This window comes from Rhinolophus hipposideros (genome assembly GCF_964194185.1).
Source record: "Rhinolophus hipposideros genome assembly, chromosome: 8".
Taxonomy (NCBI): Eukaryota; Metazoa; Chordata; class Mammalia; order Chiroptera; family Rhinolophidae; genus Rhinolophus; species Rhinolophus hipposideros.
Window position 1 is genome coordinate 62,758,698 of NC_138054.1, and position 22,218 is coordinate 62,780,915.

Consider the following 22,218-nt stretch of genomic DNA (forward strand, 5'->3'; position numbering starts at 1 on the left):
GGGTGTCTGTATTTTCCACAGCATGATGAATAGCAGTATTTCTGTTTCTGAAAGCTGGGATGCATGTAGGTAACACCTGCCTGACAAAGATTTACAACTGCTCCCCAAGCTGCCTCCGCAGATTGCAAAACTGGGTCATGCTTTTTACAAGATCCATCCCTTAGAGGAGGGGTAAAGGCGGTTTTCCTTTTTTTTTCCTTTTTTTATTTTTTTTACAAGAACGCACTAAAGGGAACAGAGACTGGTGGCGTCTTAGGAGTTCTGAAGTGCTTGTTAACATCGAACTGGGCAGCTGCCCATGTACCTAGAAGTTGGAGAGGATGAAAAACGATTTCCAGCTGAACTTGGCTGTTGTCTAAATAACTTCACACTGGAAAGATGAATTGGGCAGGAATGGGTCAGCCCGGAAACAAGTTCCATACTTTTAAATACTGGACACACTGAAGCTTAACCCCTGGGAAATGAACAGGAGCCGCTCGATGGCTGGTGTGCTCACAGAGGCAGGCCCATTATTACACATGGCTCTCAGCTCTCAGGCTGGGGGACGACTGGGCCATCGGCACCTATTTGGAGAACAAGGCTCCATGTGTGGCTCGTGATCCTTCTGTGGGAGCACTTGCTGTAATGGAAAATATCTTTCACTTTTAGTGCGGCGAGCTGTAGCCCGACTCAATTTGTGCAGCCTGGACTGAGTTGCTCTGGGTTCTCATTCAATTAGGTGACTGATGAAGTCACTGAGCCTGCTGGAGCTCAGGTTTTTCCTCGCTAGTGAGGGGCCTCCAGTGGCTGAGCCTCTGCCTCCTACTAGGGAGTCGGAGGGCTGCCTGAGAAGTTGATCATCAGGGGAGTTTGCGTGAAGCAGATTCTGCTTTTCCCCGTTACCCCAAGAATCCTCTGCTGCTTTCCAGTACTTCCCAGCAGTAGTTGTTTGGCTTTTGCTCAGCTCTGCACCACATATTCTGCAGGAGGAAAGAGGAATGGGAGGTTTCTGTGTCCGTCACTAGAAACCCGTGGCCCTATGAGTTGGTTCTTTGTCCCTGTCTTTGGTTCAAAGGTGGTTTTCTCCCAGGTGCCTTCTTGGCCTGGTCAGCAGCTTTTAAGCCCTCATGGGGTCAGCTGCTATCTGCAGTCTCCTATAGGAGGGCTGGCCAAATGCAGGGGGCCGTCTCTTAAGAACAGCACCCTCGGGCCAAAGCAGTCCTTGCTATGCTTCTGGCAGGACTCTCTGCAGGAGAGAAGGGAATCGGACAAGCTTTGGGAGATTTGTTCACTAACACTTGATCCTCTGAACATTCAGAGAGTCCCACTGAAGGAATCTTTCACTTTTTAAATCGGCCACACAAGAAGAAATGAGGTAGAGCAGTCTCAGCCCCCTGAGATGCTCTTAAACAAGGCACTCATTATTTCTGCATTGCTGTTCCAAGCATGGCTGTTTGCAGTCTTTGCTCTGCTTCGTATTAGGCTTCTTATTCTTGGTTGTCCCTTCAGTGCTGAGAGGTAGGCTGGCTGGGATTCATTTAGCCCTTCTTATCCGTGCCAGACTTCTAAAGCTTCTGCTTCTAAAGAACTTGCAGAATCAACTGTGCTCTTGGTTTGTGTCTCTGGTTACTTCTGCCTCCTGCAGCTCGTTGACTTTTTAATGTACCATAATTGGGAATTAATCTGCGAACAACAGCATTTGGAAAAAATTAATTGTGTGTGGAATGTTTGATAATTATGTGCATATGTTAACCATTTCTTTGCTCTTTGTCATTTCAGGCATTGCTCACCGTGATCTGAAGCCAGAAAATATACTGTGTGAATCTTCAGAAAAGGTACTTAGGGCCTGACTGAGGATGTTACAGATCTTACACTGATGTGGGGAAGCCACCCTTGCTTTTAATATAAGTTGTTATCAGTCCTCTAGGCATCAGGTACCAACTCGAACTGATTATTATGGACACGTGAGAATGTTACACCTAATGTGTAGTGTTTCTACATTCCAAGTTAATTCTCGATTAAACCTTGTCTTTGCTGTTTTCAGCAGTGTGATTGGCTTAAGCCTGAGAGTTTGTAAAACGTGTGAGTTTTACAAACAAAGATGAATGTTTTCTAGTCCAATGCACCTACCTTCAGAGCAGTTGATGGGAGTCATAAACAACAAGTCAATCTTACGTGAAGCAAATGTCTGTCTATAAATGATGTTTGTGTCATGGTATGTGTGCCAGCTGGTGTCTGCCACTAGAAATGATAATTAGGAAGCAAGTTATTGGAAAGGGTTTCTGTTTCCATTTCTATTGCCCATTAAAAAGAAAACATACCTGCTGTTGAACAAATGCCACCCACTTTAAACTTGCTCTTAACTCAATCTACTAGTAAATGGAAGTGTTTACATTTCCATAAGCATCTGTGAAGTTGACGAATTCTGTGTTTGTTAGGAAGGATTTAGGCCCTGTGATTTTGAGGGCCCACATTCATAGTTCTGCACGTGTATACGTGTGTGTATGCATGAGCTAGTGTCTTGGTCTGAATTAAGGGCTAGCTCCTAAACAAGGAACAGCTGTGAGTGAAAATGTGAGTCAGCCTGCTCCTTACAACTCTTGGGGGGAACAGTAATCTATTAGCTCAAATAAGATCTTGTGACTTCCTGTCAGTTTAATGGCTCTGGCATTAAGCTTTATAATTTATCATTATTATTATTAATAATACTTATAAACATTTCTTGAGTGCTTACATTGTGCCTGCACTTATTTTATTTAGTATTTATAAAATTTCCTGAGATAGATATTATTATCGTCAATTTATTATATGAATGAAGAAACTACAGCTTAGATAGATTAAGAAACTTGCCCAAAGTCACTTAGCTGATAAGTAGTAGAGTATAGGTGAAAATGAAGGTAGTCTGACCCCAGAACTCCGTGGTTGCTCTGAACTGTTATATTGTCTCTGGTTTACAACGTCCTTTCATGCTCTTTGTTTCACTTGATCTTCGTGGTACAGATTTGTTGCCCATTTTTTATGGTTGAATAACTAAAATTAAGACAGACTGAATGTCAAAAGACATTATCAAGAAAGTAAAAGGACAACCTACAGAATAGGAGAAAAAAATCACAAATCACATATCTGATAAGGGTTTAATATCCAAAATATATAAAGAACTTCTAAAACTCAACATCAAAAAGCCAATCCAATTTAAAACTGAGCAAAGGACTTGATAGACGTTTCTCCAAAGACATACAAATGGCCAGTAAGCACATGAAAATATGCTCAACATCCTTAGTCATTAGGGAAATGCAAATTAAAACCACAATGAGCTACTACCTCACACCTACTAGGATAGTTATAATTTTTAAAAATGGAAAATAACAAAGGTTGATGAGAATGTGAAAAAATTGGAACGCTTGTATATTGCTGGTGGTATTGTAAAATGGTGCAGCCACTGGAAAAGTTTGGCAGTGCCTCAAAAAGCTAAACATAGAATTACCATACCACTCAGTAATTTTGCACTTATGTATATACCCCCAAAAATTGAAAACAGAGGCTTGAACTTGAACACCAATGTTCATTGCAGCATTACTCACGGTAGCCAAAAGTGGGACACAACCCAAATGTCCCTCAACAGATGAATGGATAAATAAAATGTGGGTATATACACAATGGAATATTGCTCAGCCATAAGACAGAATGAAGTTCTGATAGATGCTACAACGTGGATGATCCTTGAAAGCACTAGGATAAGTGAAATAACCAAACTCAAAGGGAACCACACAAATATTGTGTGGTTCCACTTACATGAAATATCTGGAATAGGCAAATTCATAGAGATGGAAAGTAGCTTAGATGTTACTGGGCTGGGGAGGGGGGGAATGGGGAATTATAGCTTAATGGGTACCAAGTTTCTGTTTGGGATGATGGAAAAGTTTTGGAAACATACGCCTAATGGTTGTACAACAGTGTGAGTGTAATTAATGCCATTGAGTTGTACACTTAAAAATGGTTAAAATGGCGTATTTTATGTTCTATATATTTTACCACAAAAAAAAACAAGTGAGGCTAAGTGAAAAAGAAAAGAAGAAAGGTAGAATGTAAGAGAAAGAGAAAGGAGGGAGGGATGGAGGAAGAAAGGTAAGCGGGAAAGAAAAGAAGTTGAAAGACTTGTGCAGGCTTCCCCAGCAGGTAGCTGTCTGAGCTGGGACTCACAGAACGAGCATCTTTGACTCGCTCACCGCTGCTTCTGCCCCACAGGTTGTGGACTGCCCTCCAGGTTGGCTCCAGAGATGACTCGTGCTGTTTAATCTCAGGTGCAGCATCCAGTCCTGGTGGGCGTGGCTGCTATGTTGCTGCCTGCAGGGACCAGTCATCCCAGTTTACTAGAGCCTGAGGGCTTTCCTCAGGAGCACAGGACTTGTGGTGCTTAAACCGACAAAGTCCCAAGCAGGCAAAAATAAGCCGGTCACTCTGAGCCACCTGAAGTGTTCAAGGGTTTTACTCAAAATTCCTTTGCCTTCCATGAAAGGACTGCAGAGAGCCTTCCAGGAATACCTACTAACTTCTCTGACTTCTGTTTCACACCCTACACCTATGCTTGTCGGCAAGAGTTCCATAGGTTTGCTACTTGTTTTATACTAAGTTCACAACAGTCTGATACCATGTAGTGCTCACATTCTCTTAGTCGGGAAATAAGGGGAGAGCATGGTGGGGAAGAGAACACCTTAGGGTAAATCCTCAGGGGGTTGATTCCTAATTAACCCAAGGAGAGTAAACGTGACCTGACAGGTAAAGCCGGGCTTCAGTGTGGCAGCCACACAACTGTGCACACATTGTCACCGTTGGTCTCCTCCTCGTGCCCTTTGGTTTTTTACATTTGTAACCTTTGCTTTGTGCTTTTCCTTTTCAGGTGTCTCCAGTGAAAATCTGTGACTTTGACTTGGGCAGTGGGGTGAAATTGAATAACTCCTGCACCCCCATAACCACACCGGAGCTGACCACCCCAGTATGTGTGACTGGGCTCCCTGAGCCACTTCCTTCTGAGCTTCTGTACATTTGGAGTGTCCCTGCCCCCAAAGCTCTGGAGTCCAGAACAGAGGGCTAAGGAGTGAAAAGCGAGCATATCTATACCTTCCTGCTGTCTGGGTTGTCATTTAGCTCCCTGCTTTGTATTGACAACATCCCTCCTGTCCCGGTGCTTACTTGCTAATGGGAGCTTCCAGCTTGGGGTGGGTCCTCTGCCAATGACGAGACAAATTGTACCTATAAGAACAGGCTGAGCCCTGACTCGTGACCCCGATAGAGACAGACACTACTCCCAGACCAGCCCTTTGGCATTCGAGCATGTGACAGCTCTGAGAGTGCCATGCCCACTGCTGACGTTGTGGCATATCACCTTGTGATGGAGGATGGTCTCTCGGTGGCAAGAACTGAGAGATCCTGCGCTCTTCGCCCGTAGGCTCACTTGGCTAAGTTGTGCCGTTGCTTTTCTCACTTCACATTTCATGTCCAGATGGTGCTGCTGGGAGCTACTTCTTCCTAAGACATCTCTGAACATACTCGATATACTATAATTATTATGATTCTTTGAGATTTGCATGCTTCATAAGTGAATTTTCCTAATAACCTTTTTTAAGACATGCATTTGAATATGCCCATGTGTTTTACTAAGCAACATTATTAGCAATGTTTGTGTATTAGCTTTTATGACACTGAGCTACTTTGTTCTTAAAGTCATTAACTCTAATTGCCAATAACAGAGAAAATGTCCTTTCTCCACTTACCATCTTTCCATCAAATTAGTTGGGTGTCTCTCGGTTAACCTGAAATAATGAAGAGAAGAGCAAAAAGAATTTGTTTGTTTTTTATCAGCAATTTTCCATGCAAGGATGGGAGGAAGGAATCCTGGTCCTGGGTTTGCCAACTCCCTGTCCCGTCCTCGTCCTTGGTTTTCCCCATTTATAAATGGGAGAAGCGGGGATATTGGATTTGTTCTAAGAGCTGTCCTAGCTTTGATGATCTCATAATTCTAAATCCTTACATTTCCTTGCTCTAAGCTAGCAGGGAAGCTTGGCAGAACTTCACCTTAAGAAATCCTTGCTTTATGGAATTGATCTCCCTCCCAGAGCTATGCTTCTGATACATTGAAATACCTGTACATTAAGTGAACGTTTACAGAGAGCTGAGGCAGGGAGAGATTCCTGGAGCTTCTTGACCAAGGGTCTCTGCCTACTGAAGGACTTGAGAAGATAAAAAGGTGACCTGGAACTGGTCACGTGGATCGTGGGGAATAATAGAACTCAGTTTCTAAATGTTCGGTTGGCCCATCTTTTCTAAGTGCCTTGGTGGCATCAAGCGAGCTGGCTGGCATCTGGCTGGCTCTCCTGACAGTGCTTGCTCTAACTGTGTCCTCTTGCTCAAGTCCCATTACATTCTGCTCTTGCCCATCCCTTCTCCCTGTGACTAAGCCTCTCTCTTATCTGCCACTTCCCTCTCCCAACCCTGGCTCCCACAGTGCGGCTCTGCAGAATACATGGCCCCGGAGGTGGTGGAGGTCTTCACAGATGAGGCCACTTTTTATGACAAGCGCTGTGACCTGTGGAGCCTGGGCGTGGTCCTCTACATCATGCTGAGTGGCTACCCGCCCTTTGTAGGTCACTGTGGGGCTGACTGTGGCTGGGACCGGGGAGAGGTCTGCAGGGTGTGCCAGGTGAGTGCAGCCCCAGGACCCACTGCAGAGAGCCCGCTGGGGGATGCCAAGCGCGACTGGGCTGGGGATTGGCCCTGATCTGGAAGGGGGTAGATAGAGCCCCTTTCCTCTTCTGCCCAAGGGCAGCCACAAGACCAAGTAGAGGTGATAGGACATTTAGCCCAGCTAGGAGTTCAGGGGTGGGTCATTAGAGAAGACCGTACCTGAGCTGAGTCTGAAAGGGTGAGTCTTGCCTCAGAGAGGCAAGAAATACAAGTAGAAGGAATTGCACAAGCAAAGACAGGGAGGTTTGGAATAGCTACGTGTGAGGAAGGAGCAAGAGAAAAAGTCCAAGGCTAACGGTGGAGGGAGATGAGACCTGAGGGCTTGCCAGGAGCCCCTGGAGGAAGTGCCCTGGATGAAGGGTCCAGGAATTCAGCCTTTGTTCTCTAGTTGATCCTCCCTATACAATACCCACCCAGCACTCCAAGGAGCATAGCCATCCCAGCCTGTCAAGGGCATTCTGTGCAGTTTGATGTTTTAGGGGAGAGGGGAGTCTGCAGGGGGCCCTGATCCATGGTGTACCCCAGCCATGAGCTGCAGCTTCAACTGAGGTCCTTTGGCCTCAGGGTGGCCAGATCAATGACAAGCACGTCCCACCTATCCCCTGGCCAGTGTGTCTTCAGGAGGAATCTTCTCTACCTAGAACAAGCTGTTTGAGAGTATCCAGGAAGGCAAGTATGAGTTTCCTGACAAAGACTGGGCACACATCTCCAGTGAAGCCAAAGACCTCATCTCCAAGCTCCTGGTTCGAGATGCCAAGCAGAGGCTCAGTGCTGCCCAAGTCCTGCAGCACCCGTGGGTGCAGGGGGTGAGTGACCCAGGGAGGGGTGGCGTCCCACCTCCTCAGTCCTGCAGCATGGCCATGCGGGAGCTCTCATACCCGGGTAGCTGACCTCAGCTGGAGGGAGGTTGTGTGGCAGCTTCACTTCCTGTGCACATGGAGGGAACTGACTGCTCACCCAGCCCCAGACTGGTCTAAACTTGATTCTAACCTTGGCTGCAGACTAAGCCCCTAGCTGACCCATGCCTCTCTGGAATGGACAGAGGCCTGTGGGAGATACAGCACATGCACCCCACTGTTGGCGTAGGCACACAGCCCAGGAAGCAGCCTGGTGTGGTCACTGGGTCTGTAGCACCATCCCCTGGTACCAAAGTTCATTAGCTGAGAGCTCCCAGAAGCAAGGCCTTGCTGCCTGGCTTGCTGTTTGGCTGCCTTGTGGTCCTGGGGTCTGGGTGCAGCTTTCCTGAAAGGCAAATGGTGGCGTTTTCTCCAAACGAAGGAGCCAAATCTTCAGTAGAAAACGTTAACCATCTTCCTTGCTTAGTTAGTCATGGGACCTGACCTCTGCCCTCCAGGGGGTCTGCCAGACCTCCTGGGATTCACTGTCTCCTTGGTCTGCCAGGCCCTAGCTAGCCTCAGTTGCCTTGACAGCCCCATGTTACAGGAGGGGACCCAACCCGAGAGTCTTTGAGTGGCTAATTCCCAGCCACCCAAGAACTGCTGTCCTTACTGAGCACCCACCGCAAGCCAGACGCTGGTAGTAGTAAGACCCAGGCCCTGTCTTCCTGGGGAGAGGGAGATAAGGGAATAAATGACAGGAGAGCGTGACAGATGCGTATCAGAAGTGCTGAGTGCACCAAAGGACAAAGACCCACCTATGCTTGGCACTGATTGGCAGGTGGCGGGGAAGAAAGAATGCCTCATGGGAAGGGACCCTCTTGCTGGGCCTTAGAGGATGATTAGGACTTTGCCATGCAAGGAGAGGTCTCTCCATGAAGAGGTTGGGGGCTGTTCCTTGCTTGCTCTCTTCTCAGAAGGTCTGACCTGCAGGCAAGCCCGGCCAAGTCCCTGTGCTGGGCCAAAGCCTGTGGGAACCCACCCACTCTGTGCTGGCAGGGGTGGGGGTAGCTCTTGAAGGAGGGAGCATTGCTCATCCACACATCTGTCCTTCCCATTCTAGCAAGCTCCAGAAAGGGGACTCCCCACGCCGCAAGTCCTCCAGAGGTAATTGCTCTGACCACACCCAGCACCCTTTCTCCTTTGACTTGACTTTCTCTCAAGCTCTCAGCTACGTTGGGGTGGAGGTGGGGGATGGGGAGCCCATCTCTAGGCTCAGGTGTCCTCCTCCTGAAGGGACTCCCTCACCTGCCTTCTCCCCACTTCTCTTCCTCTCTCTACCCGCTGTAGGTCTGTCTCCTCTCTTCTCCCACCTGATGGTTTCCTCTGCCCTCCAGCACAAGGCCCTCCTTGTACTGCGTGCTGGAGAAAAACCTGTTTTGCATGTACACGTAAATCCTAACTAGAAATTACCATTTGCAGCCCAGAGACAGACCTTATCTGTGGGTTATTCACACCAAAGTGTCTTTGTGCTGCTGTGGGCTGGTGAAAGGAGCCGGAATCGGGCACTGGACGGCAGTGGGGTCAGTTGTCACAGATACACTGCTAAGCAAACTACCAATAGGCCGCTGTATAGCAAACGTCACACGCCGGATACGGTGCACAGCGTGTTACATGTACCCATCATCTTCACGCCGGATTTCAGAGTGTTCTCACTACCCCATTGTATAGATTAGAAAACTGAGGACTAGAGAGATGAAGTTAACTCATTCAAGGCCACACAGTAGCCTTGGAAGTTCAACTTTGAACCCGTATCTGTTAGACTCTAGTGCCTTTTAACTCTCGATCTGTTCTTAGCACTGCCCTATTCCCAAAGAGTCTGGGCTAAAGCCCTGTGGGAACCCCTCCAGGAACCAACTTGATGGCCAGTTTCTAGGAATTACAGAGAAAAGTCTTACACTTTTATGGTCTCAATTCATTTGAGCCAGGATGCTGCTGCGTGGCTTGGGGTCTCTGCCTGATTCCCTGGAGCTGCATTTAAATGCTTCGAGACGCCCAACTTCAGCTCCGCCTTAGCAGATTTATTCAGCAAATCCCAAGTGCCTGTTTGTTATATGCAAGCCCTGAGCTGGGTTCTCGGGACACAGACATAAAGGCACAGCCCCTGCTCTTGGAGCTCCCTGCCCTGACGAAGGAGAGAGAGATACAGAGGGTGCCAAAAAAAATGTATAAACATTTTAAGAAAGGAAAAAACTATTGTATAATAATATATACCAATATATAATATATACCAATAACAAAAGATGAATACAAGTCACGTGCATTCATTTTTGGCACCCTTGGTACATGGGTGGGTCTCATGTGCCCTGGTCCTTCTTCTGATTGAGCTGTGTGGCAAGCTGCGGAGGCTCAGAGGAGGGTGCTCTGAATATAGGGGGCATTTGTCCCTCTCAAGTCCAGGGACAGTAATTGAGGCTCAAAGCCACTCCAGCCTCAGTGAAGTCAGATTACAAGCCCATGCAAGAACGACTTTGGGGAGAGCAGCCTGTGCCAGCTCAGAAAAATGCCGTGGGAGCCTGGTACCGTAGCAGCTGCTGGAGTGTCAAGGAGCTGGCCTGGCTGACACCACTGAGTCCTGCCTCCCTCTTTTCTCTGCCTTTCCCTCTGGCCCTGCAGAAATAGCAGCACAGCGGACCTGACGCTATTCGCCGCCGAGGCCATCGCCCTTAACCGCCAGCTGTCTCAGCATGAGGAGAATAAACTGGCAGACGAGTCCAAGGCCGTGGCCGAGAGCCTCTGCTCCATGAAGCTGTCCCCTCCCTCCAAGTCACGCCTGGCGCGGCGGAGGGCCCTGGCTCAGGCAGGCCGCAGTGGAGATGCGGGACCCTGCCCGACACCTACAGCTCTCTGACCCACTGCAGTCACACCTTCCAGGCCCTAGGCCTGTCCAGGAGTTGCCCTCTGGAAACCTGTGAGGCCAAACTCTGCAGAACGGGAAGAAGGACCTGCTGTGCAGCTCTGGCCAAGCCTTTTCATCCACAGAGGCTCTGAGGTTCCCACCCAACCCCCCATTCCCCCAGAGTCCTCAAGGAAAAAGCTTTTTCCGAAGGGGTTGTCTTTGAAAAGGAAAGCAATCACTTGTCACTTTGCATAATCGCCAGAGGCAGGGATATCTCTTTGCTGGGCTCCTGCCCACCTGCTCACCCTCCTGCAGACCTGGATCCAGCCTGTTCTCAGGGTGGGGGGCAATGGGCAGTGGTGATTGGGGCTGCAGCCCTCAGGGAGCCAGCTTTGAGAAGTGTCAGTTGACAGGGGCTCTTCCTTCTCTGCACCATAACCCTCTTCTGGCGGTTCTTCCACCTTCCTCTGTCCTCCGGACGTCCTCCCCCTGGGCTGAGCGAAGCCATCCCCTCAATTCAGGGCAGGGCAGGGAAACTTGACGTCCTAGGAGCCAGATCAGTCTTCCAGTCTGCAGCACAGAGAAGCACATAATCTTTCTTTGCCGGGACCGAAATGTGTCCCTCATTTATCATCCTCTTTCTTGTCTGGGATTGCTGCTAAAGTCAGTATTATTTCATTTTTTGAATGTTTGTTTTTAACCATGCTCTTCCAGCAAAGATGGGAGTTTAAACTCCCACTGCAAGCCCATGGACTTTCCAGAGCGTGCAGTGGCTCGCTCTTCTTTTCTGAATGTCTATGCATGTGAGAGGTTTTAATCAGCTATTTCCTATTATTTTAACTGGTTTTAAGCTGTTGCCATGATGATGATGAGTGACTTAGAGACCGAGTCTGCTGCTGCATCCCTCAGGCCTGGTGTGGAAGGTGGCCCAGGTCCGGGGCAGTTAGAAGGAGCTCTGCCTGATGTGGAGCCAGGTCCGAGGCCGCCCAGCTGCCCTGGTCTGAGCATATGGTGCTTGCTGCCTGCCAAAGAGCATGAGGGCAACTCTGGCATCAGAGAAGCTGAGCTGCTGAGTTACCGAAAGGAAATCGATATGCATGTCAGACAGACATTTATACATGACAATGCTATTACACATTGTGCTTGTTTTAATAAAACTTAAATTTTAGCTGTGGCCTTCCTGGTGGTCCTTTCTTCCCCTGTAAACCTGGGGAGGAGACAGGCCTTCTGGAGAGGGCCTGAGCCCACTCCGGTGAGGAGAATGCGCCCCTTCTCAGGACCTCTAATATAGCACCTTATTGGATCCATAAAACAAGGTGAAGGAGACATGACTGACTGCTTTTCTTTTTTAGATGAGGAAATGAAATTCACCAAACATTTGTCAATCTCCTATTGTGTGCCAGGACCCAGAGATGAGTAAGAAACAGGCTTTGCCTTTTAGGACCTCCCCATCAGTGGATGAGATGGTATCAGAAACCATAACACAAGGTGGCTTCAAAAAGTGCTTTAGTGGATGTGCCCTGCCCACCCCACCCCACACAGCCCAGCCCACCCAGCAAAGCAGGAGCAAAGTTCCCTTCTGTCTAAAGTAGCACTAAGCCCTTTGTGAGGATCCACTGTGCGTCTGGAACTGTACTTGTCCTGCCAGAGTTGGCAACGAAGAAACATGGTGCCTCACATCTACAGCCCTGCAGGTTCCTCATCCCATGTAATCCTCAGAACCAGGCTAGAAAGTGCTGAGGTGGGAAAGGCCTTATAAGTTCCTAAGAAGGTGGCAAGAGGGAAGTCTGAGTGTCAGGGCAGTGGACTGGGTGCCCTGTCAGCGCAGAGAGCTAGAGCTAGGGCCCTTCACTCTGGAGGCCTGTGATGGGCCCGGGTGCCAGCTGTCCTGCACCGTGAATGCCTCCATGTTCATGATGACGTACTTTCTGTTGACAGTCTTCCTTTTGCAGTAACCCTTACCACCCTCACATCCGGTCTTCAACTGATGGGCTGGAAAAACAGTGATAGGCCTGCAGGATCTGGACTTGGAACCAGGGCATGAGTTTTGTCTCTGGCCTCCAGCCCCAGCCTGGTCAGTCCTCTAGGGTAGCCCAGCAGAGATGTGACTTCCGGGAACTTCCTGGACCAAGCACTCCCCACTCCCCACTCCCCGCCCCCACCCTTTCCTGCACACAGCTCCAGCTGGCCTCTCATGCCTCTGTGCCTTTGCTCAGGCTGTTCCCTCTATCACCCTACCTCCTTACCCAGGTCCACCTGGCAAGGCCCCTCTCATCCTCCACTGCTCTGCTTCAATGCTCTCATGCCTACTCTGGTTTTGCTAGCATTAGTGTGCACTTACTAAGTAACAGGTATTTCTGAGAAGTTTACAGGCATTATTTAATTCTCACAGCAGCCCTTTGACATAGGGTACTATTATTTTACCCCACTTAACATGAAACACCAAGCAGAGAAAGAAAAAGAAGCTTGCCCAAGAGTATACAGCTAGGAAGGTGGAACTGGAATTCCTCCAAGAGAGACTTGGGATCCAGAGCTGTGCTTCCAGGGTTCAAATCCCAGCTCTGCCACTTACTAGCTTTAGGCCTTGGGCAAGTAACTTAATCTCTGAGGGTCTCAGTTTCTTCAACCAAATATTAGGTATGCTGACCTCATGGTGCTGTTGTAAAAGTTAAAATTAATAAATGCAAAGTGTTTAGTGCAGTTGCGGGCACACACAGTAAGTGCTCAATAACTGGTAGCTATGATATTTATAGTTATTTTTATTGTTTACTGGGGCAGAATTACTCAGCTGGGTCCCAGTGATAGAGTGAACTTTCCCCCTTTCCTTGGCTTGTGTGGGTAGAGATGGATCTGGGCTTTCCAGATGGGCTTGGCCTCTGGCCCTTTGTAGGATCCTCCTTCTGACAGGCTACTCTGCCCCTCTGGGGTGGGGTCCTTGTCCCCAAGGGGAAGCTGTGGGGGCCAGGGGCCTTCCTCTGCCACTGCTCCCTAGGTAACCTTGGGCAGTCCCCTGCCCTTTCTGAGGACCAGGCCGTGTGCCTGGCTCTGCTGGGCAGAGGTAGATATGGCAGACACGCTGAGGGAGACTCGGACGTGGAACTGTGGCAGCAGGTCCCCCAGCTCCAGGGCTCACACTTGGGCTGGGCCTTAGGAGAGAGTTGGTCCCAGATGGCAGTGTCCCAGACCTCAGGCCTCAGCCCCAGCTCATCCTAGTTCAAGTGGAACCTGAGGACGCCTGTCTGAGCCTTACCTGGGGCCCCAAGCACCTGCCTCTACAGGTGTCCACCGGCCTGAGCTCTGGGGCCTGTCCTCCCACCTGGCTGACTGCCCCTCCCCAGACCCAGCTCCATGAACAGTAGTGCCTGGGTCCCGCGCCAACTGCTCTAGCTACTTAGGTCTGGAAGGAATGGAGGAGCAAGGTTCCCCAGAGGCTGGCACTCTTGTTGCCATGGCAGCAGTTGCCTTGGAAGCTGCTTCCCGACTTCAGCTTCCAAACAGGCCAGGAAATCTGCCCATCCCCCGAGGGGATCTGTGAATTAATCACGCTCTTTTCTAGGGTCCTCACCCCTCAAGGAAAATAAACAAAACTAAACCAAGCTGAGGTCTTTCACCCCCTCGTTCTCCCCACCCCCATGCCACCCTTGGACTTGGTGCTTCTGGGAAGGAGAGATCATAGGCAGGCACCCTTCAGTCCTAGCCTCAGTAACAGAGATTTTGTGATGGAACTCAGCAGTGACCCATGACCGGGCCACACCCTGAGTCTGGCACCTGGAGAACCCCGGCTTCTGGGAGAGGGACTCTGATCTTTGTGGGGTGGGGAACGGGTGGGTGGTCCAAGTGTTATAGTAAGGACTAATAGTATAGTAATAGTATAGTAATCACCCAAATACATGCATGTATTTCCTTTTTCAGAGATGATACAGTCTATATCAGAAAGAACTGGCAAGCCTCCCTCTCTATATTTGCAACCAATGGAGGAGCAGGCATCACAAAAGTTTCCAGCAGCCCTTAATGAATGACACTGCTGTGATGAGGGAAAAGATATATGCCTTGACTGATTCTTTTGAACACAGTGTCTCCCTCTGATGGTGGGGTTGCCAGTTCCACCCACTTCAAATAAGACAATTTAGAAATTCAGGGGCACAGATAGGCTAGAGTACTTGCCAGCTAAGCAGGGAATCTGGACACCGAGGTCCTATCAGGGCTATCCTTCCACTCCCCACATCTCAGTCTCCTGATCTGTTCTAGAAAGGAGCTGGCATGTTTCTGTGGCTCTGTGGTCTAATAACATAATGGCTTAATGTGTCTCTCCCCCTCCATATTTCCTCCTCTGATCTGTGCCCTGAGGGATTTACAATGTCAAAGAACAACTCCAATTTGGAATTTGATCTTCCGGTTTTAGAAGTCAGAGTGTTCTGGAATCTGGAACTCACAATGCACAGGCCTCCCTGACTAGCCTCTGCCACCCCCATCCCCACCCACAAGATGAGCAGAGTGAGGCTTAGGCAGGTGGCGTGGCTGGCCCACGTCTCACAGTGCAAGGTGGTCCAAGCCTCTGGCTGATGGTGTGCGAGCACTGCACTCAGCCTTCCCCGAGGAGCGCAGCCGGCACAGGCCCTGCCTGTCCAGTTACGCACACACGTAATGCGCAGGGGTTCTGTGGAGGCTGTTTAGATTCCCAAAGCTCAACATTTCAGGAACATGTTTTCAAGGACAATTATTTTGACGGCTCCTTCTAAAACTAGTCAGTGGGGGATCGATTACATGTGATGGAGACATGGGCTGTCATTTGATGCCTAATTAGAGGAATAATCAGACCTCATCCTGGCAGCAGTGGCTGTGACTGGGGAATGCCCACCTCCAGGGGCTTCCACTTATGGGGGCCAGTAACACGGCCGCGGGGCCCGTCAGGGGTCTGCACGCACCCCTCCTCTCTACAAACCTTTGAGCTCACACCTGTCCAGCATCCAAGCAGTGCCTTCCCTCAGCTGAAGCTCAGTGAGGTGACCCTGGCCTTCCTAAGCCCCCACCCCAAATAAGGAAAGCCTCTCATTAGAGACAGAGGTCCTGTGGTGCCGGTGGGCCTCCTTTTTGCCAAGCTGTGGTGGTCGTGCGAGTCCAGTCCTTCCCTGAGCTCTGCCTTGTGTCCAGAAGCCTTGCCCAGGGCCCCTCTAGCCATGGCATTCTGTGGAGCTCGCTCATTGCACTTGCCCTCAAGGGACACACAGTCTGCTGGGGTGACAGAGAAAGAGTGAAGACTGATGGTGGCACTTTGGCCTGGGGACCTGGCAGCAATGGGAGGCAATCCACCCACTCAGGCACCATTAGCAGCTGGCAGAGCAGGGGCCTGCACGATGAGGAGGTGATCTCCAGATGGTTGAGACCAGGCAGACAGTGAGCAGGACGGCAGAGGAGGAGAAGGGAAGGGCGTTGAGTAAGGGGCAGCTATGGAGACAAAGACCATGGGGCTAGCTGTTCCGGACTGCAGAAATGATGGAGAGAGACGGGGGTTTGAAGAGAGGCCAGTGGGGCCGGTGATGGGACCTTGCGGACTGTACCCAGGTGTCTAGGGGCAGGGCTAGGGCCACAGCCATGTTCTGGGACCAGGGAGGCAATGAGCCACGAAGGGCCAGAGAACGCAATTAGTGACAAGGGCCGCACTGGGGCGTGCAACAGGGTCTGGGCCGGCTGGGCTGGGTGAGCACTGCCCGGCCTGGAGTCGGGGGACCCTGCAAATAAACAGGTCAGATAGGCTGGGCAGCCGAGCGCAGTCCAGAGGTCGGGAGGCACCAGCCATGTTCCAGTCTCGACGCAGGCTGCAGACACCCAGCCCCCACTGATTCTGATTCCAATTCCAATTCCTCCCAGCCCTAGACCCGTCAGTGTTTCCTCCTCCCTCATATTCCCCACCACTGCTCTTCCCTGACAGCCCCCAGCCAGGGTTCCCAGGCGGTTAGAAGGGCTCACCTTCTCAGCCCATTAGAAACTAACGGGAAGTGCGTACCAAGCCTGTCTAAGGAAAAGGGGGCCTCAAACGAGGACCCCTCATTTGGAGGTTGCCAGGATGGTGGGGGACATTGAGAGAGGCAGGGGGACAGAGTGGACTTGGGGGACACCTGTCTTTCTCCTCCTGTTCCAGTCGCTATTCCTGTCTCTTGAGCCTCCTTAGGGTCTCCTATCACTCTGTCTTCCAGCCCCCAAGCTGAGGCCCCAGGTATACCTCTAAGCCAAAGGACGGCAGAGCGGGCCTGAGCGTGTGGCCAGGCGGTCTCCTAACCTCACGTTGCTGAACCCCACGGAAGCCAGCGGCTCGTCCTGCACTCTCAGGGACCAGCAGTGGAACCTGGGCTGAGTGCCCCAGCGGGCCTCTGGGACCCAGGCGGCAGCTCACATTGCAGCCTCATGAATAACTCAGCGGCTCCCTGCTGCTACATCTCAGAGGAACCTGGCCCCTAGACCAACCTCCTCCACTGCTTTAAACTTTAATAAGTGGAAGCTCAGTGGCAGCTGAGCAGGCTCCAGGGAGCCAGGGCAGGATGTCCTGGGCAGGGGAGCTTGGGCTGAGCTCTCCCAAGAGGAGGCTGGCAGGGGAGGACCCCATGCGGCAGAACTCTGGCAGCCAAGGCCGGATGTGGCCAGGCAGGAGTCCCAAGAGTGGCCTCCAGCTTCAGGGGCCTTTAGGGGAGGAAGAGTAAGCTGGGACAACCCGGCGGAGATCCTAGGTCAAGGTGGGGTGGGAGGCCCCTAGGATTGCTGTGGGATAGGGTTACAGATAAATCCAAGGGTTACCAGCCCAGAATCTTACTACCCCAAAACTCCCACCCTGGATGAAGAGAGCTCCAACAAGGGGACAGCCAAGAAGACCAAGACCTCCAGGGCTCCTGGGGACGGGCCCCACTGGCTGGAGCCGGGGCTCTGAGTAGGCCTGCATGGACATCCCCATCAGCAGCAGAGACTTCCGCTGCCTGCAGCTGGCTTGTGTGGCCCTCGGCCTGGCAGCCGGCAGCATCATCATCGGTGTCTCCGTGTCCAAAGCTGCAGCTGCCATGGGTGGTATCTTTATTGGCGCCGCTGGTCTGGGTGAGCAGGTGCTGGGCTCGGAGAGGGAGCAGGGGCATGATTAGGCGAAAATGGAGGGAAGGGCTGGGTCAACAGGAATTGGTGGGGGAGGGTGGAAACTAGAGGTGTGAGCAAGGCAGCTTTTGGGGGTAAAAGGAGGAAGAGGAAAACTGGGGGGAGGTTCCCTCTGTGGAATCCCAGGAGAGGAAGACACGGAAGAGGAAGCTGGCTGTCACACAGCTCTCTGGCTGCTCCCCCCCTCTGGCTCTCCAATGTCAGGCCTGGGCTCTCAGCGTTATGGTGGGATTCATAAGCTCATTGGGGGTGGGTGGATAGGGGGCAGGTGAAAGAGGACAGAGTTCCCAGTGGATCCTCCTTAAGCCAAGACAGAATGTAGCTCAGACAAAGAGTTTCCTTTGTTTCCCGGTATGTCTCAGCAGCAGATATTCTGTCCAGGCATCTGTCCATCTGTCTATCTGATATTCTCACGGTGGCGCTGAGTACCATCCCTTGCCTCACTCCACCACCCTGGGCCAAAAACAGAAACAGAAGAACCAGGCTGATGGGCTCTGGGCATCAGTACCTGCAAACTCTGGCCAAGGGCCACAAGACACTTGGGGTTTGGGGATGAAATGGGAGTGGGCAGAGCAGGATCTGGTAGAAAGAAGCATGCTGCAGAGCTCCCCAGTACAGCACTGGGGGCCCCAGTGGAGGGGGAAGCAGGGAAGAGTTGATGGTGATGGTGGCCGCTGGGCCCATTTCCAGCAGCTGAGTGGGAAGGAAGCCAACTTGCTCCTCACCTGGGCTGGGTGGAGCCAAGAGCCTGGGCCTTCCTGTCCCTTCTGGGGCCGGGCATTAGGGAGCCACTCCACGCACGCACACACAGGCTCACATTTACACCCCCACAGTCCCAACCTGCACACTGCCCCTCCCATGCACACCCGTATCACCCTTACAAACCACCTCCCAGGGTCACAGCCCGCACACATCTTCATGCAGCTTGCACCCACCAGGCCCGTCCCTATCACAGAGAGCCCTGTGTCTCTCTTCCCAGGGCTCCTCATCTTGGCCTACCCCTTCTTGAAGACTCGGCTCCACCTGGACCACATCCTGCCTAACATAGGTGAGTCTTCTCCCCAGCCCCAGCAGAGCCCCTGCCAAGGACAGTGTGAGACCATTTGTGTGTGAGTCTGTGGCCCACTGTGCGGGAACCCACGTGTGTGACTGCTCCTGGCTGTGTGTGTTGGAGTTGAGTGTGTGTGTGTGTGTGTGTGTGTGTGTTTGCGCGTGTGTTTGGGTGTGTGGTACAGGCGTTGCCGTGACTACAATGCAGCAGACTCCAGCCTGCCGTAAAAGTGCCTGACCAGCTCAGAGCACCTAGAACTCACGTCTCCCCTGATAGGATTCTTCATCTCCCCCAAGCCTCCAAGATCTCCAGATTACCCCCACTTCACCCCTGAGCCACCATAAAGACCCTGTACCTCCCCCAAAACCTTAGGACCCTCATATAGCTCCCACTTCATCTTAGCTTCCCACATACGTGCTCCCATCTCCATCAATCCTGTGGGGCTTTATGTCCCCAGGCCTCCCCAGGACCCTAATCTTAAAAAAATCTACCATCTTCGCCTTCAAGAGCCCATTTCCCACCACCACATCAGCTCAGATCGTGCAGGAGACCTAAAGGAATGCAGTGGAGCAAAGACAGCATCAGGAATAGATATTAGACAGCAAGACAGACTTCCCTCCCCAAAACTGAACTTGGTTTGAGAACGGCTTAGTGATTCTAAAGGGACTTGGGGTGATCTCATTCTGCAGGGAGCCTGAGAATCCACCCCCAACCAGGGCCCGACCATGGGGAGGGAAGATCCAGCACCAATGGCAATAAAGAAGGTAAGTTCCAGAAATCCCAGAATCCATCTTCCATCTTCCCTCTCTGGTTGAGCACCTCTGTGGGCCCCAGGAGAAACTTTGAGGGACATGCAGAAGAGGCCTCCCCAGGTCCAAATAGCCTGCAGAGATGGGTAGTATTCCCATGTGTTTAGTCAAAATCCTTCTTGCTCCAAGCTAGCTGAGCTCCTCTTGTTGGTCTTCAGGGCTTCTCTGTCGTGCCCAGCATGCACACCGAGACAGAGGGCACCGCACTGCCCCTTCCCCTCTGCTAGGTTCCATGCCCCAGTTAATTTTCTCACTCCCCTCGCCCATTGTGCAATCCAACCCTCCAAGCTGGTACCTGAAACTGGGCATCTGCCTCCGCCCCCACCCCACACACTGGAAAATTCCAAGGCCAGAGTTTCTCAAAGACGGCCCCAGCCCACAATGTCTGCGCCAGTGGTAGGATGTCTACTCTCAGCAAAAGGTTCCCAGACACTGTTCCAAGCCCTTTACATATATTAATTTGTTCCATCCTCAAGATAATCATATGAAGAAGGTACTGTAGTTAGCCCCACTTTATATATGGGGCAACTGAGGCACAGGGAAATTAAGTGACACAGCTTGGAAGTCCAGAACTGAGATCAGGCCGTCAGCCCCAAAGTCCTGCCTCTAACCCCCACGCCAGGCCGCTGTCCTCTTGAAGGGCCATTCTGACCATCCGTGCCTCTTTAAACTGGGTTGAAACTGCAGCCTGGGACTCCCCTCTCTCTCCATCCTTTGTCACACTGCCCCCAGATCCCTCTGGGTTGCTCTAACAGGTGATCTGTCTACTCAGGCAGCCCTTTCCTGGTCTCTCCCCCAGGAGTCCGAAGCAGCCTGTCCACCGTGAGCAGAACCCTGGAGAAGCTGAAGCCAGGGGGCCGGGGGACTGGGGAAGGCTGAGGCAGGCGCGGAGGGGCTACCCCCGCCCTGCCCTCCCTTCCTGCCCACCACCCCAATCTCAGAGCCCTCCTGGATCCAACCAGAGGTGAACCAGGCGCTGGAGACAGCAGACCTGAACTCCCCTGCCAGCCAAGGCTCTTGGCAGCAGATTCCATGTGGTGGGAGGCAGGGTCTGAAGCAAGGTGTCCGCTGGGAGCCCCACAGGAGGGGCCTTGGTGCAAGTTTTTGACCTGGATTTTCTCTCCAGATTGCAGCTGAGCTTCCCTTCCTTTTTGATCTACTGACTGGTTTCTCTGGAATTTGGGGCCCAAGGATACCCAGTTCCTTGCTCCAGCCTGGCCACAGAAGCGAACCATAGGCCCACAGGAACCACAAACAGGGTCCTGACTGAGCCTCCTAGCCCCCAAGGCCTGGCCCTGGGCCTCTCTTGCTCACCAGCTGGATAGAGGGGCTGGATCAGATTCTTTTGGGGATATCAAAACTCTAGGCAACTCCTCAGGGACCTTGGCAGCAATGAACCAGATGGGCAAATCCTAGACAAAGTGGTCCCTGCCATGGTGGGAGCCAGGTGAGGCATGGGCCTGGAGGCTTCCAGGAGGAGGTGGCTCCTGAGCTGAGTCCAGCCCTGAGACTTAGTGTTTGATCCCACCATTCAAGACTTTTTGTGATCTGACTCCAGACAAGACTTCCAGCCCTCCTGTCTCCTACCCCCACCCTCTCATCGCTCCTGAACAATCTAAACACATTCCAGCCTCCAAACCTTGGTTTATGTTCTCCTGAAGGCCCCCTCTCTGCCTAGCAAAACCCGCCACCTTTAAAGACCCAGTTGCAAGAATCCCCTTAACACAGTGCCCTCCTTGGCCTCTTCTACCAGCCTGTGTCTCCCTCTCTCACCAGCCTCCAGCAGGTTGAAGCCTTCTTTTTCACAAAACAATTACTAATCCTATTTAAATCTACTGTATATTGCCCTTTTCCAGTCACCATCAGGGCACACAGTAGGTGCTCAATAAATGTTAATGGCTTAAATTTAATGGAAACAAAAAACAAAAAAACATTCCCCAGGCTTTCCCTAGAGAGCCACTTCAAGACCCCATGTACCCACAGGATTCGGGGTGAGGAGGATTCGGGGTGAGGAGGTGCCTGTGGCTGTGCAGAAAACATTGCTCTTCCCTCCACACTGCTCTTCATATACCTGCGCCTTCAAGGCAGAGCAGTCGTTTGACGTCTAGAGAGACATCTGCTCCATGTGGACTCTGTCCTGGTTTGGGGAACAGAAGACAAGCTAGGAAGAGTCTCATTCTTGAAGGATCAGTGCAGATGACACCTCCTCTCAGAAGTCTCCCCAGACTTGCTGTGCTCCCCCAGCCCCAGGACCTCCCTCCATCACAGCCCACATCCTTCTGAGTAGTTCTTGTCTATTTCCCACTCTTGAGAGGAGGGGGCAGAGGGCTAGGCACAACAGAAGGTAAACCCAACCGAAAGTGGGATAGACTATCATCTTACCATACAGATGGGAAAGCTGAGGCCCTGCAGGAAAAGGACTCATTGAATCCCACAATGAGAGATTGTGGAGCCAGGCCTTGCACCCAGGTCTCTTCTCTCTCCCCACACAAGGCTCTACCATCTGCTATTCCCTGCATAGGCCACAGGGACCACCTCCTTGACCATGGAAGGAATGACAGACCTCCATAAAGGGGCTCAGTTTCATAAACACTGGCCAGTTGTGAAGCCTTTGGTTCCTCCAACCTGCGGGGAGTCAACTTCCCTCTTGCATTTCACTCTTCTCCTCCCTCCTGTCTGCTCGCTGCCCCTTCTCCTTTCCTTCCGTCAACCTCATTATCATCAACAATAACTCAGGTCTGGTGGCCCTCCTTGATCAATATGGAAACG

General features: G+C 51.4%; 2 protein-coding genes across 5 annotated transcripts in view; both read left to right on the plus strand.

Annotated features, from left to right (window-relative positions):
* MKNK1 (MAPK interacting serine/threonine kinase 1) overlaps window positions 1–11,629 on the plus strand; it is a 38,017-nt gene extending 26,388 nt beyond the window's left edge. For 2 of the 4 annotated variants that reach the window (XM_081057948.1, XM_081057949.1), the window contains 6 exons: window positions 1,759–1,814; window positions 4,877–4,972; window positions 6,482–6,676; window positions 7,362–7,526; window positions 8,680–8,723; window positions 10,233–11,629. In XM_081057948.1, the coding sequence (XP_080914074.1) occupies window positions 1,759–1,814; window positions 4,877–4,972; window positions 6,482–6,676; window positions 7,362–7,526; window positions 8,680–8,723; window positions 10,233–10,467 (791 nt within the window). In that variant the 3' untranslated portion in view covers window positions 10,468–11,629. The remainder of the gene's footprint in view (window positions 1–1,758; window positions 1,815–4,876; window positions 4,973–6,481; window positions 6,677–7,361; window positions 7,527–8,679; window positions 8,724–10,232) is intronic. The other 2 variants (XM_081057950.1, XM_081057951.1) reach the window with 1 other exon arrangement.
* A 5,755-nt stretch (window positions 11,630–17,384) lies between these two features.
* On the plus strand, window positions 17,385–20,328 carry KNCN (kinocilin; the record flags this gene model as incomplete). The annotated part of the gene is made up of 4 exons (XM_081056416.1): window positions 17,385–17,535; window positions 18,569–18,637; window positions 19,330–19,404; window positions 20,249–20,328. The coding sequence occupies 4 exons, from the start codon at window positions 17,385–17,387 to the stop codon at window positions 20,326–20,328; spliced, it is 375 nt and encodes a 124-aa protein (XP_080912542.1).
* Between the last annotated feature and the right edge of the window lie 1,890 nt (window positions 20,329–22,218).